Consider the following 16,195-nt stretch of genomic DNA (forward strand, 5'->3'; position numbering starts at 1 on the left):
GAGCATAATCTCAATAAATGATCGGGCTGCACATCAGATAGATTTAATCTCTCAAGCAGCTGATAGTGATAAAACTTTACTCCCTTTAATTCCAGCAGCTTTATTAAATTAATCATTGCTCCTTCTCTTTCTTCAGGTGAGACATTTCCTCTTGAATTAACTGAGGGGAACAAGCACTCAAAAGTGCTGTTGTGTGTTTGTTCAAGTGTCTCTGTAATAGTCCTCAGGGCACATGTGGCTCTTCACAGCCTTTTCAGACACAGATAGCAGTTTTAAAATGCTCAGCGCTGAATTATGCATGAGTGGAAGCGACGTGTTTCTGTGCACGATCGTGTAGGTTCCACTTGTTTTTGTAGGTCACACATCAGTTAGTCAGCGGCAGATTTGCACCTCAAAGAGCCACTTGTTAATTGAATTGTGTTCTGTTTAAATCTGCAGCACAATACAAACACGCCGGTTTGTCGTGTTGAGTTTTATTCTGGGATCATGAAATCAACGCGGCAATTTGCAGATTGATTTCCTCCGAACTTTCTCTTGTGTTTTTTCTCTTTCTTAGTTGACGAGGACGGGATGGACTGTCTGGACAACGAGAGACGGCCGCACTTCCCACAGTTCTCCTACTCGGCCAGCGGGCGGGAATGATCAGTCCGTCACGCGGTGACGGCATCACAGCTGATCTCTGAGGTCATCAGTGTGGGACAAAAAAAAAAAGACCCACAGCTTTGGACTGACCCAAAAACAATGACTTGAAGGATTTAGCCCTTCTCCTCCTCTTCTTCACCTCTCTATCTATTTCTTTATTCTGATTTTGTGAATCCATCTTTAGAAAAATTTAGCAAAATTTCCCTCTAAATCCTGCACTGCATCCCCAGGTGATCCGAGCTGTGATGTGATCACTTACTATGTAATGTCCCTTTAATGACAGGAGCATCACCGGTGGCCTGCTGTGCTTTGACGTATGTGGGTCCTGACAAACTAAAATCAAGCACCTCTGATCAAGTTAGACGACAGCTGATGGATTTTTTTTAAAAGGAGACGTTTCTGTGGCTTCCGATCCGTACGAGGGAGATACAGCGTTTTAAGTCGTTCGAACCCAAACTGCCGTTTCCGGTTGTATCTCAGGCTTTTGCAAACAGATTCTCAGACTCAGCGAGACACTCGGCTCTGATTTCATGTCCTTACGTAATTAATACATCTGGGATTGACTGAGGCTGCCTGGCATTGAGGAAACAGTTGTCGTCAGCGAGCAGAATCGTGCACACCTCGTGTCACCGAGCAGGATTCGACTCAGGTTTTGCTCAGTGCAATTCATTCTTATTGTTGCTGCTATTTCAACTACTACTACAACTACTACAGGTACTACTGCTATACTTCTAAAACCCGGTGCTACACTACTAGCTTGATGCTGCAGGTCATTACAAAGGCGCCAGCTACACATCAAACCACCTGTATTCACATCCGTGCGTTTACAGCTGCAGTACAGATGTTACCACTACATGTCTGTAGATCCAGATGATGTGATGTTTGTGTGAGCGTGTGCGAGGTACTATTATTATAATTATTATTATTATCATTATTATTATTGGTTTGTGTTGAAGATCGCACCTCAAAGCACAGCAGCTCAGAAGGATGAAGCTCCCAAACCGTGAGCTTTACTACGTTACCCACAATGCAGTGCAAGGTGGTTGATATATCTGTGATTGCAGAGGTGAAAAAAGGAGAGGGCCTTTTTAACGACCCCCCCCTCCCTTCCCAAAAGTTCTTTCTTTTTTATTTATTTCTCAACAGCTATGAGTCCCTCTGAGTTTCAGTCTCTGTCACAAAAGGGAAAACACAAAGCGAAAGGGTACTGAGCATGGACGATGGAAAGCTTTACTGTGACATATTGTTATCATGGCTTTGGGAAGCACACGACTGTACCTCTGTGTGTCACTGTGCAGGAAAGGGAAACCGCAGCAGGGACAGATTCACCGCAGTGTGAAAAATAAGAGTCCAGGACAACAGGTCCACAGTGACGAGCAGAGAGAGTGTGTACAGGTGAACGGCTCCATGAATGATACAATATGAAATATTTACAATGTGATATTTTATGACGTGTCGACGAGCGAGGTATCTGTTAATCTCCTGTTACCTGTGACTTTCTTATGAAGGATTTTAAAAGAAAAAAAAAATGGTTGATGAGGTGGTTCCCCTTAAAACGTTTTGGGTTTACACCAATCACAGCAAAGGCTATAATATATATATGTTCTATTTATTGTTCTACTCATCGGTTTTATATTTAACTTTTTCTATTGTTATTACGTTATTCTAGAGATAATTATTTCTTAGGGCTGAGAGGAAGAAAAAAAAGGCACCTCAAGAAACAAAAATGGCTGAAGAATGTAGGAGGGAAAGCAGATAGCCTTCCTGCTCCATCGTTTATTTAAATGTTTGTGTGTTGTTTTCTGACCAAAATGTGACGGGACGCGTAAAAGATGACGAGAGTTTACTGTGAGCAGATTAAAAAAAAAAAAGAAACAAGAAGAGGATATGAAATTCTTCTTCAGCTTTATCCAAATCATCCCACAGGTGTTGAGCGTGAAGGCTCGCGTCACCTGACACTGACAGGAATGTCCGCCACGTTTAATCTGGTCACAGGTTCGAGTCGGTGAAGTTCAGAGAGAAAGAGGAAGTTGAGTCGAAAAGAAAACGAGTGCAGCACAGAATGTAAAGCAGGAAGTGTGGAAGGAGACTAAACTAAGTGCGTCGAGGTGAATGAGAGGAGGAAGTCGAAGTGGAGGCACGAGGGAGCGTTTAAAGGTCAGTGTGTGTCGGATCTTCACATGAGACTCTCGTCCATCTTTAACGCGTCCCAACATTTCTCTGGTCCTGTTTGTTTTTGCGATTGTTTTGTCGTCATTGTCTTCCAGTTTGACCAACAAAGATTTTAAACTCCGGGCCGGTTGAGCTCAGAATCATGAAAAAACATTGACATCCAGCACTTAAGAGTAAAAAGAAAAAAGAAAAAAATCTGAAATATATTTTAAAAAAATCCAAAACATGTGGAAGATGTCAAACGACAAAGAGGACGACGTGAATTAAAAACACCAGGGGCTGCGCTCTCATTAGAAAACTGCATTCCACTCTATTTATGTGAATGTTTTTATGATCATTGATATAACTTGAATTTCTCTTTTCTGTTTAATTTATTTGATGTGAGTTTAGCAGTGAGGGGGCGTAGTCGTGTTTCACTCTGCGGATTCACTCTTCAGAGACTTTGTTCGAAAATAAATGCCTCTGTTGTTTTTTTTTTTGGTTTTTTTTTTCTTTACAGATCTTAAACGACATTACCTGTTTTCCTGCTGCTCTTAAGTCCACATGATTTACTCTTGCACATAAACTGAATTGCAATTAGCGAAAGGCAGAAAGTGAAAGAGGCCTGCATGCTGTATTACTCTCTCCGCAGCACCAGCCCTGAGTCAAAGTGGCACACAGAACTCTTATGAAAAATACTTTTCTGTGATCACTTGGGCCTGTCTGGCACAGCGGAAGTAGCCGAAAAGTTCAAAAATAAGTACAAATCCCACCCAGCTGGCACCTTCCACAGGCTCAGGCAAGCGCTCCCAAGTATTTGGAAGGATTTCAGCTCTGATTTGACCCAGGTCTGTGAGCGACTGAGGAGTTCTAGCTGCATGTGCACGCTCAACGCCAAACTCATTAGACGCCAGAGTTCATAAAATACCACTTTGTATCTTTGGCCACAGCACTTTCACATCCATCACTTTTTGATATGATTCAGAGGAATCTGATTCAGCTCTGCTTTAAAAGGAGATTTTTGTTTTTAGCTTTTTTTATGTTTTTAAGAAAAATGAGGATTTTTTTTTTAAAGCACCCTCCCTCCACATACGACAGGCAGCTTCGATGCTGCTCTGATGTCTCGAGTTGGCGAGACCCGGGTGATCGTGTCTCACATGCCAGAGACGAGTCAGTGCTGTCCCTGCAGAGTGTGTCCTGAATGAGGCTCACTGAGCCGTCACCACAACTCCACTCATGCCTCTGACTCCTTCCTCTGCCGAACACTTCTCCCTCAAACTCTCATTCAGCCCTCAACAGATTCAAGTTCAGAGGTCAAAGGTCAGAGACCACGACAGAAGAAATGTTTTCCCTCCACCTCCAGAGAAGGTGGAGTTTAGTGATCCTCCTCATCCATGTGGGTTTTCACTTAAAGACTATGAACCAGTCGTGGGCACATTCACTGTTCTCACCCTACAGAGGTGGTTTCACTGGAAGAAGAAATTCAGTGTCCGCCTCCTCACAGCTTTTACTGGTGCCCTCGACATCGATATCTGACGCTGCACTGACAGCGTTCGCTCTTCAAGCTGCTGCTGCTGTTTGTACTGTTCATCTATCACACAACAGATCTGACTCCAAGAGTATTTGAATAATATGTTAAATCCTCTAAAAGACCTTCGCTGTTCCGTGTTGATCTCGACCGTTGTTAATGAAGCGACGGCGTCAGCCAAAATCACAAACTTCTCCGCCTGGCATTTATTGCAGATAAGTAAACGGCTCGAGTGTTTGGAAGGATTTTCTGAGAGTGTCTGACCTCATGTCTGCGACAGAACCCCCCCCCCCCTTCTCTCTGGTACTAGTCTACTATCATCATGGTTATTAACATGAACAAGCATGGGATGCATTTATTTATAAACAGCAAACAAAAAAAACAGCAAACATACAAATATTAGAAAGTGTAACAGTTTTACTCTCATGTCCATGTCCATCTACTGTAGCTTTACAGTCGTGCGAGACGTTCGTGGACAGCTCTGAGCTGTTCGCAGGGCAGTTTCCCCGAGGCGCCGGAGTCGACTCTGCTACGAGGCGACGTCGACTCTGAGTGAGCGTCAGGGAAACTCTGCAGATCCGGACGGGTTCACAGAAAAGCAGATCAAACAGCCTTTTTCTGTCCCTCATGCTGTGAGGACGCAGTGCTGCTGGCCGCTGAGGCCGCCGGGATGTGAAGACAACAAATTACCATCAACATGAAGCTGTTTTTTTACACTGTACATCCTTAGTATTTTTACACATAAAATGTATATGATAGGGATGCACATTATTTTCCTTCTTACGGACAGCTTCAATAAAGCACTATGTCAATCTGCAGCCGTGGTGTCGACTGTTTGCTTCGTGGTGAAAAATGAGATTTAAAACCTCCTGAACTTTCTCAGCTCTGCTCAAATGAAAATAGAACTGAAATCAGAAAAACTACTTTTCAGAAAATGTGTCTTGTTAACTCTTAATCCACCACATGCTACACGTGACCACTCACTACCTCACAGTTAAAGTCATTTGGGTTTGACACAAAGTGAACACAGAGCTCATAGATACAGTATGTCCATGTCTCCCTGCACATCGACCTCAGTAAGAACCATAAATAACATCTGGATCCAAACAGAAGCAGTGGTGGTGATGAAGAGGAGGAAACAGGAAACACGTGGACAGAGAATCCACTCGTCTGCTGTTGGGAAGCTGGAGAGACAATCACATCAGTAGAGCTGGAATCTCAATGTCTGACTCACATCTTAACGACAAAGTACAGACAATGCGTTTTTCAGTAAATCCAGAACCAGACAAACGGCTTCTCACTGATTTTACACACAACTGACTTAAATCTCTACGTACTGTACTTTAAAACACAAAAATAGCTGTTACGATCAAACTAACCCGAAACATAAAGCCACGATCCAAAACTATTTTCAGTATTTTCATAAATGATAAATCATTGTTCTGAATTTTCAGGTAAAAATGTGTTTGTACCAGCTTCTACAATGTCAGGAGATGTTTCTTCATCACACGGTCATAAACTGAATATCTGTGGGTTTAAATACGACATGTTAACACATCACTTTAGCGTCTTTTACTTTTTTCAGGCATTTTAAATTTTCTTCCTGAAATGAAAGCGACACCAATAAATAGCAGCAGTCATGTTGACGTGCTTTTTACTCTACGTGAGTTTGTCTGAACATTTGATCATTGGCGGTGTGATGACATGATGTAACACTGAGCAAACAGTGGTGTGAGAAAGTTGTGCGAGTGTTGTGTAATTAGTGGGACGTTCCAATTAGTGCGTCCCCTCTGACACAGCCGCAGACAATCACCTCTTTCACTGGCACACTGGGATTAGACAGAGTGTGTGTGTGTGTGTGTGTGTGTGTGTGTGTGTGGTGTTATCCAGCTGGGGTTTGGGGGTGAGGGTGTATGAATAGTGTGTGTGTTGAGTGTGTGTTTCGGGGGTAGGGGTGGGGGTGCATTGCCTGTTAAGATATTTCCCACCAGCAGCTCCCCTATTATTTCACTCATTCATCCTTTCACTCATTCAGTCACTCACCCCCCCCTCCTGTAACACACACACACACACACACACACACACACACACACACAACAGTGGATAAATATAACAATGAACCCTGAAATTAAAGGATTAACTTTGAAGTATTTGGATATTCCGTGTGTATGTCCATTTAACACAACATTACACCGTGGCTAAAAACTAAAACATCTGTGAAAGGAGCTGAAGTTCAGAGACTTCTCCTCCCAACTGTGGAGGTGGATCATGATTCCAACTAGATCACTTAGAGATATGATATCTCACTATTACCAGAAAATCTCTTACAGCTGTCATTACTGCTCAGCTCCGACATTTTCATTTGTACTTAAGATCCTGATAGACCTCTGAATATATTTCTCCCTGTCAGTGGATTTGGTTTCCCCTCACTCTTACTGAGGGTTAAGGGCAGAGGATGTCACATCTTGTGAATCGCTTTGAAACAAACTGAACAATTGGATTGATAGATGAATCCAGTCTGACAGAGCTGCTTCTCTTCACTGTAAAAATAGCTGAGCTGCTTCAAACTCACTTTCAGTCTGTGACGAGGAATCAAACCTAAACACCAGAGAGCAAGAATCTTTGAGAACCACTGCTTCACATCTTAACGTGAAATAAATCATCTCCTACTTTGTCCCTCGTTGTTTCAACAGGTTCAGAGGGCGATAAGGCTGCGGGAATTATATGTGTGATGAAGAGGAGGAGGATGGGGATGAAGGGAGCTGTGGCTCGGGGGCAGAGGGAGACAGAGAGAGGTAGCTGGGGGGGAGACAGATGCCCCTGCCCTGCTGGTCATGTTGGCAGTGTCGGGGCTGCCTGCGTGTGACAGACGGGGGAGGCGAACATCCCAACTCTCCTCCACAATCTGCTCCGTGCTCTCCCCCCACGTTGTCCTCACTCTGCCCTGTTCCACCGCAGGGTTTAATCCCGCTTTTCTTCCTTTTTAATAAGAACCTCCTTCCTCCTCCATCCTCATCCCCCTGCTTCACAACCTGCCCTCTCTGACCGCTCCTCTCTCCGAGCAAATGCCGGGGCCGGGTAGTTTCATCTCAGACCCGGAGGCCGAGGGCTCACAGGCCCCTGACCGGACACCCCCCCCCCTCTCCCCGTCCAAACAGCATGACGCAGCAGGGCCCACACACAGAAAGAGCCCCGCTGTGGATGAAGACACGAGATACACCAGCGAAAGTGCAGCCGATATCAGCGACACACACACAGCCGAGGACCTAAAGGTCAGAAATAGAGCCTGCTGTTCTGAGGCTGTAAATGTTTGATGAGGGAAGTGTTGGTAATGTGTCGACTGACGGCCTTTAGCTCCGCGCCACCAAACTAATCTGAGTCACGCTGGGAAAATGCCAATCCTCGTCCAATCACAACCTCTGATCTTCGTGTGTGTGTGTGTGTGTGTGTGTGTGTGTGGACAAACCAGAAACTTCAAACCTGTTTTCTCTGGAAAAGAGAAAAAGCAGCAGTCAGAGGTTTTGTGATGACGCAGCTTCTCTGATATTTTACACTCGGTGTGTTTGTAGAGATAAATGTGACGATGCAGTGAGGATTCATTCACTCACTGGTGTGGAGGAGGTTATGAAACACAACTCACTGCCACAGTTAACAATCATCCCTCTCTGAAGAATTCATGATCGGATCTGATTAAGTTGATTAACGGAACAAGAATCCGATTGAGGCTCATAGTTTGGACAAATTGACCGTTGACTTCTGAACATTTCCAGTAAAATAACGACATTTTCTAAAAATTATTTTCTAGAAAACAATACAATCAGCTCTAGATCTAGATCTGACTGTGTTGGGTTCTTTCTTTTTATGTCCCATCCTGTCACCGAGTTTCATGAAAATCTGAATCTGGTTTTTACGTCATCCTGCCGACAAAACAAACACAAACCAACAAACAGAGAGGAGTGAAAACATCCTCTTCTCTGCAGAGACATCAGAAGAGTGAAATTTTGATTTGTGTGTTTGTCCTTCTTAGACAGGACTGTAATTTAAATCCAAACACCGGCGTTAAATGTCAACATGCTTTAGATCCACGAGCCTGACAGGGAGTGAGCTCAACAGTCAAACAGTCGGGTCGCGGCCTAAGATGTTTAAAGCTGCTGCAGGTTGTAATCTGCACATTTATGTAATGCAGTGAAACACACACACACACACACACACAGAGTTTGGCCATCTTATGCAACACACACACACATTTGCCTGGATCCAACCCTCACTCTGACCTTACACACTTCTTCACCTCAACATCTCGTGTTATGGAGACTTGATTTTTGTCCACATCAGGAAGAAAAAAAATCCTCAGAATGAGATTGTGTGAACAGATTTTGTCCCCACAACACGAGTAGTACCTGGACCACCCACACACGGACTCTAATCCACTCTCACCTTGCATACCCTGCCTCAGAGGCAGGTGTGTGTGTGTGTGTCTGTGTGTGTTGTGTGATTACAGTAGCAGCACTCCTTCCAGCAGCTAAAGCAGAAAATCCAATAACTGGCCTCTATCGACTGGCACACTCATTAATTAGGGCTTAATGCAGCTTAATGCTCGGGCACTGCCCCCCCCCCACCCACACACACACACACACAGAGTAAGCTGGCTCGAGCTGGAAGGAAAGTTGGATGGATGGATGAGCTGATAGCGAGACAGATCACTGGATGTTGAGGTGAGCGAGGATGAGAACTCAGAGAGAAACCAGGGTTGACAGTTTGTGGTGTCAGAGGAGGAGGGACGGAGGAAACCAGGAGGTTTCAAGGTTCCAGTTCCACCTCCCTGCTGCTGCTGCTGGTCTGTAGGACCCCCGCCCCCCCCTCCCCACTGACCCGGTGAAAGGACACCACCTACTGGATCCCACAGTTCACTGACACGCAGGACAAACACCTCGATGGAGATAATTCCTCAATGATGCACTGAGACGACCTGAAGCCGAGCGTTGCTGGTGTGTTGCTCTTCAGCAGACATAATAAACACAAGTTTTGCTGGGAGGCAGTTTGCAGTAATTTCCCCAGACAGGCCGATAATCAAACTCTGCTCACAATCTGCACCTCCAACCGCAGCACTCTCTATTGACTGCTGCTACTAAGGAGATTAATTACAACCCACACACACACACACACACACAGTCACCTCTCTGTGGTATACATCAGTCGTAGCCCACAGCTAGTGTCTAAACTCTGTTGTGTATGTTTGTCTGTTTGCATATTTATTTACAGGTGGAAGCATCTCTCCTGAAGGCACGGTCCGAAGGGAAAGTGTCGTGTTGGAGAAACAGAGAGAAAGTAACTGGAAGCAGTGTTCAGCTCCGTCATTGAAAAGCCCCCCCACGTCAATGTGTGTGGTTTTAGAGACGAGAGAAAATCTCTTCACCAATCGAGTGGTTGTGGGGGGAAAAAAAATGTGTGTGGTTGATCTACAAAACTTCCATTTACAGCATTTTAAATCATTTCACCTGATTCTGAGAGCAACTATATTGAAATATGCCCAAATCTGACACGATCGCATTCAAGTGCTCAAACGTTGAAATGAAACGATGAAGAAACCTGACGCAGAAACGTCATGAATATAATCTGTGTGTATTAAAACTGCAGCCGTTGAACCTGGATTAGACGTCGGAAGATTTTCAGAATAATACAGCAAAGAAAATCTGTGTAAAGACGATGACAATCAGAGATGTGATGAAATCTGCAACGAGACAGAACCAACACACAAAAAGAGGAAATTCAGATTTTTTCTCTCAACTACAAGTCAACTCCAACTTTAAGATAACGACAAATCTGAGCTGTAAACACACAATTGTTGGACTAACTGTGTGTGTAAGTGTGTGTGTGTGTGTGGAGCATGCAGGGGGCCTAGGGGGTGAAGAATGCAGGCAGACGGCCTTGGCTTGCCTGGTTACAACAACACTGCCAGGGGCATGAAGGCTGCAGCTGCCACACACACACACACACACACACACACACACACACACACACACACTTAAGCATATTTTGCCCAATCCGAGGCCCACCATCACCACCCTCACACCTCAGCGCTCTAGCTAAATCTTGGCTGGCACACAACTGCACTCAAGAATGTGTGTGTGTGTGTGTGTGTGTGTGTGTGTGTGTGTGTGTGTGTGTGTGTGTTGCCCGGAGGCCACACCCCTCGTCCTCCCCACCAACCTGTCGTGCCAGTTGTTGCTCTTGCTGACATGTACGTTTGCCATGAAAACACGATCAGTGTCACTGTGTGTTCTGAGGAGGAGGAGAGCGACGCACGTTCCCTCACTCTGGCCTGGTTCTCTGTCTTTTTCTCATGTTTTTAGTTACCTGTCGTGTCCAGAAACTGAACGAGTCACTTCAACACACAAGTTATTATCGTTTATCACATCCAGTTTATTTCACATGGAGCAGCTCACGGTTGTGTCTTCATAAAAATCTTTAACCAACATTTATTTCAATGTTCCCAGATCTCAGTTCAAAATGAAAACAAAACGTTAATTATTTTTGCTTCTACATTTCAGAATAACATCATGAAATATTTCATCCATCATTTGTTTTTCTGTTTTTATCAATTTATTTTGGTTTTTTTCATTTGATATTTGAAACTAGATCCTTTTACTGTGAAACACTTTTGTTTTAAAATGTATTTTACTTATAGATTTGATGCAGCTGAAAATTTTCTTACTGACAATTTGATTGGGTAAGAAATTATCAGTGGGATAAATCTTTAAAATGACCAAACCCCTATTTTTTATGTTCACATTTATTTAATAGAAATCAAATGTACTTCAATATTACTGTTACATTTTTTACAGTGCGCTGCTGCGTTCTACATTTTTGGTTGTAAATTTATACTGAACTGAAAATCAATTTGCTGTGAACTCTTCAGTCAGGTAATACTCAGTAAGAAAGTAGTTGTATTATGACTCTGCACTGATTGAAAATAGATCCCCGGATAATTAAACATTACAAAAACAAAAGCACTAATTTTGACCAATGTTAATTATTACAGGATTTGTGATTAAAATGCTGAACGAACTACTGTTGAAGGCCTCTCACACTTTTATCAGGTTATTTGTCATTTCACAAAACTAAATGCTCTATTGAGGTAAATAGCAAATTACAAAATAATTTGTTCTTCTGAAAACTGTTAATTATCAAAAATCTAATTAATTAATATTAATTAACTTAATTGGTCAAATGAGTTAAACACAGAACAGAGCTCAGGGTTTGAATCTCTTTTTGTCATTTATTTATTTGTTATATTTTCTTTCTTTTTTATTTCACCATTGTCACAATAACGAGTTATTTTCATCCGCACGTTTCTCTGCACTTTTAAACTACAATACAACCAATCGTTTTAACTGTGAAAATAAAGAATATTACAATTAAAAGGGAGAAGAAGAAGAAATAATAAATGAAGGGTGATATGTGGAGAAACAAACCTCAGGGTTTAACATTTTTATTTGTATTTTTTCTTGTGCTATATTAAACCAGATTTGTTTATGGAGGGATAACAGAAATATATTCTTACCCTGACTTTAAAACCAAAGCTGCAAACAGCTCTGAACAAGCACAGAAGTCGTCTCTGCTTTCATTCTGTCATTGGTTTCAGTGCGGCTGCTGCTGCAGGCTGTTATATCATCTATTCAATGTCAAAGTGTTTGGTGCCGTGAGGCCCTCACTCTCTTTGTAAGTCCCGTGTTTGAAAGTTTGCTTCCCTGGCATCAAAGTGTTTCAGCCGCTATTACTTTTAACATTTTTCTAAAGAAGGTGCAGGTGTTTCCTGCACAAGGTTTCTAGTCGTAGTTTTATGAAGAGATGTTAGCGAGTGTCACTGACTGGGGCTCGAGATGTGACGCTTTGCACAGTTAACGCTCCAGCTTGCAAGCCCCTGGCTACAGCCTGACATCTGAGCTGCAAATCTGTGCATCTGTGTGTGTGTATGTGTGCGTCTGTGTGTATGATAGAGCTGTAAAGCCACCGTTTGACAATGCTCTTTCAGCAGGCCGCCCTGCATTCGCTCCCGGCTACAGAAGCCAGCTGGGCAACGCAGAGACGATGAGAAGAGGAGGAGAGGAAGAGAGGAAGATGAAGGAGGGGAGAGGATGACTGATCAGCGCCATCCAGAGGTAAGAACATGAGCGGAGGAGGAAAATTAAGAGATATACTGTAAGTATAATAAACTGAGGTCCTCAATAGTGTCTTACATTTATTTTTTCAAGTTATTTATTTTGGACAGATTTCTCAGAAAATGCCTGGTTAACTATGAGACGTGTGATGCTGGTGGGTTTTCAGAAAGAACTTAAAAAGGAAAATTAAAATAAGAAATAACCCACAACTGCTTTTAAAAATCTCATCGTGCCTAAACCTATTTTTCTGTAAAAACTTGTCCTCAAGGATTAAAAAAAAAAGATAGTGAAGCAGATGTTCTATGAAAAATGAAAATGTCGGATTTTTGAAAATGGATGATGAAAACAACAACTCACATATGTGTTGAGTTAATAAAAAATGTGATGATGTGAGAGCAGTGATGTTAATTTTAATCTGTGGAGCACGATTGTGAACCATCATCATGATTGTAAGTTGAAACTGGACCTTGTTCATTCTCTTTCATTCTCTTATCTTCCCTCTATCGCTCAGATCACACACACAGTTGCAACTCATCACACACACACACACACACACACACACACACACACACACACGATGAGACAAATGAAAGCTGTCCTGTTTTCTTCATCCCAGCCGCTGCCAACTTAATTTGCAAATGAAAAGTTTTGCAAGGAGCGTCCTTTTGCTTCTGGGGCATGGCAGTACACTGTGTGTTCGGGGATGGGGGGAGAAGTGGGTTCGACAGAGGGTGTGAGTGGGTGTGTGTGTGTGTGTGTGTGTGTGTGTGTGTGTGTGTGTGTGTGTGTGTGGCAGGAGCCCAGATGAAGCAGCCCTCGCCCCGGGCTTGCTGTTCGCCCGTGGTAGCAGCAAGCCTGTTCCTTCTACCCCGGCCCGCCGCGACCATTTGTTCCATTAACCAATCTCCCGGAGCCTCTGGTGCAAACACACACACACACACACACAGACACACACACATCCACAGACATACAGTACATACTTCAACAACTGCTTGCACAGCTCATGCCACACATGGCCTTCCATCCCTCCTCCATCCTTCGCTCCCTCCTCTGCTCTCCTTTAGACGCATGCACCATCTTTCTTCGTGGAGGCCATATGGCTCAGTGAAGCCTGTGGATCTACAGGCACATCTGCGTATATGTTGCTGCTCTCCTTTAAGGGCTGCACACACACACACACCGAGGGCTGACAAACACACTGCTGTCACTATGTGTGGTTAAGCAAGCGTTGGTGTTATGTTGGTCTGTCGTACATGTGTGTCTGTGTGTGAGAGAGTCAGTGTATGTGACCTAAGTGTGTACATGCGTAGTGATAATTGGTGAAACAGCCTGCGAACAGCTGCAGGGTGAGGAAAGGTTGCGTGGTGTTTGGTACAGAAAGCAGAGGGGAGGGGGAGAAAGAGAGGAGAGGAAGAAGCAGAGGAGAAGTTGGAGAATAAAAAGGGCAAAGAGGGAAGGGAAATGAAACAAGAAGGTAAGAAGAGGGTGAGATAAGAGACGAGAGGGGGAGAGGATGCAAATCTTCCACAGGGGAGAAGTCACACAAACTTCTCTCTGCAACATCGATCTTTTTCATACACAGGGACGTCTGACTGTCTATAATTCTTGATATAGATGGAGAGAGATCAGATATTTTTCATATAAATACAAAGAGTTTTTAATTCAATGTGAAGTACAGAGGAAATGTGGAAATTGTGATTTTCAGTTACGTTCACTAATTCTACTGTTGCTGGAAGCCAGGTATTAATTAAAGTATTCAAAGTTCATTATTTAAAGGATTGTTTACACTGAAAAAAAACAACTGTACACGAGGAGCAAACATTTTACGAGCCACAATAATCCAGTGTTCCAGATATTTATCTCTGCTGCAGATCTTTATCTAGATCTTGGTCCCAATTGTTTCAAGATATGACGTCTTAAACAAATCACATAAGAAATAATAGAATAAAAGGCAGGTTTTTTAGTTGCACTGTTAAAATATATCGTGAAATAATAATTGCCTGCATTTCTATTTTGGCATTTTCTATTTTGTTGACTTCTGTTTTTGTCAAACATCTCCTGCCCTCAATAAGAAGCAACTATATCAAGTTAAGTGATTTAATCCTTTTGTTTGTGTTTCTTCAGTTAAAAAGCACTGACAAAGTAAAATGTCATAAATCAAATTCTAGAAAATAGAAAGTTCAAATAAAATCGATGCTACTACATTTCCGGGTTGTCCTCATTTATATAAAATAAGCATTTTAATTTCATAAACCAGAATTTAATGTGTTATTCTTAAATCAAACTGCTGATTTAAGACATATAACTTATAATGATTCATTATAAATGAATCATTAACTGGCTCTTCGTCGTCCCTAACTCACTGCTCTGCTGCTCCATCTCCTCACCCTCCACCCTCCGTTCTGTCCCCTCGTTTTCAAAGCACCACAACACAAAAATAAATAATTAACTGGTGCAGCAAAAACATTGTGTGCTAAAAACCCCTGTGTCGTTTGGCAATCAGCTTGCCCATGTAAAAATAAATCAAGCTGATTTTCCAAATGTTTTGTGCGTGGTGCGCTGTTGCCGCTCTTCGCAGCACAGATTGCAGGCCGATGGAGAGGCTGTGGGGAGGGGCGGGGCGCTGGATGATATTGAACCCACTTGCACCAGCTTGTTAACACGTACACCTTAACCCCCGAGCGGCACGGCAGGGCGCCCAACAAGCCCTCGGGCCTGCAGGGACCAACTAACATATAGCCAATGTATGGCTGCGCTCACACAAGAAGGTCTATTCTGTATGAGAACAGTACCATATGTAGAGAGACTGACACTTAAACGTGAAAATGCACACATGCATATAAATATCACTGCACACACACACACACAAGAGAGAAGCAGAGAGTTCCGTCAGAGAACAGGAAGTTCAGTCCTGTCTGTCTCCGCAGCCTGATCACAGCAACAAAACCCTGATGAACACTGTTAATCTACTTTTTATTTGTCAGAGCTCAGACTGTGGCAGGACACCAGCGTTAGAGTTCACCACCTGAGAGGGATCAGCAGCAAAAACACAAACACATGCAGATAAACGAAAGCAGCAGCTGTAACGTGGATCATCTTTAATGTGAGTCGTAGCTCTCTCGCCCCCACCCCCCCGTCTCTCCCTCATCCCAGTGCTGCGCCTCCTTCACAACGAGTCTTCTAAAATTAATAAATCGAAAAAAAAAAGATTCAAATACATGTATTTACTGATCAGAACTCACCCGATGGATTCCCAAACATATACACATTTTTCACAGAAGAATAATCTCCGTAAATCAAACACCAGAATACGGTCAAGCGGTTTAACAGTCACTCCAAAAGTGACCTCATGTAGAACTGAACTCCAGAGATTTTTAACTATCGGGAGGATTCATCAACCAACTAAGTGTCAAAGCAAAAAATAAAACTCACTAAATGCCAAGAGTGATTATTGTGGTTCAGATGGGAGAAGAGAGAAGTTAGGTGCCAACTTCCCAGCCAATCTACTTTTGGCAGCCAGATTCCTACTCTGCTAAACCTCCAGAGAACATGCGATAGCAAACCATACACACACAAAATACCACCATAGCATATGCGGCAGAAACATACAGAATATTCATACCCCACACTCCTCGACAACTTAGATTGTTTTTCTTTCTATGGAACACACACAAAAAGAGTCGCACACAACCAGGAGACAGCTGTGACTTGG

The 16,195-nt window shown here is 43.1% G+C and overlaps 2 protein-coding genes across 4 annotated transcripts in view; one reads left to right on the forward strand and one right to left on the reverse strand.

Moving 5' to 3' along the window:
- The window catches only part of akt3a (v-akt murine thymoma viral oncogene homolog 3a), a 50,971-nt gene extending 45,832 nt beyond the window's left edge, over positions 1-5,139 (forward strand). For all 3 annotated transcript variants that reach the window (XM_069538430.1, XM_020089415.2, XM_069538431.1), the window contains one exon: positions 557-5,139. In XM_069538430.1, coding sequence (XP_069394531.1) covers positions 557-642 — 86 coding nt within the window. In that variant the 3' untranslated portion in view covers positions 643-5,139. The remainder of the gene's footprint in view (positions 1-556) is intronic.
- Positions 1-16,195, reverse strand: part of sdccag8 (SHH signaling and ciliogenesis regulator sdccag8) — a 67,866-nt gene that overhangs the window by 28,742 nt on the left and 22,929 nt on the right. The gene's annotated exons all lie outside the window — the stretch shown is intronic.

This window comes from Paralichthys olivaceus, chromosome 14 (genome assembly GCF_024713975.1).
Source record: "Paralichthys olivaceus isolate ysfri-2021 chromosome 14, ASM2471397v2, whole genome shotgun sequence".
Lineage (NCBI taxonomy): Eukaryota > Metazoa > Chordata > Actinopteri > Pleuronectiformes > Paralichthyidae > Paralichthys > Paralichthys olivaceus.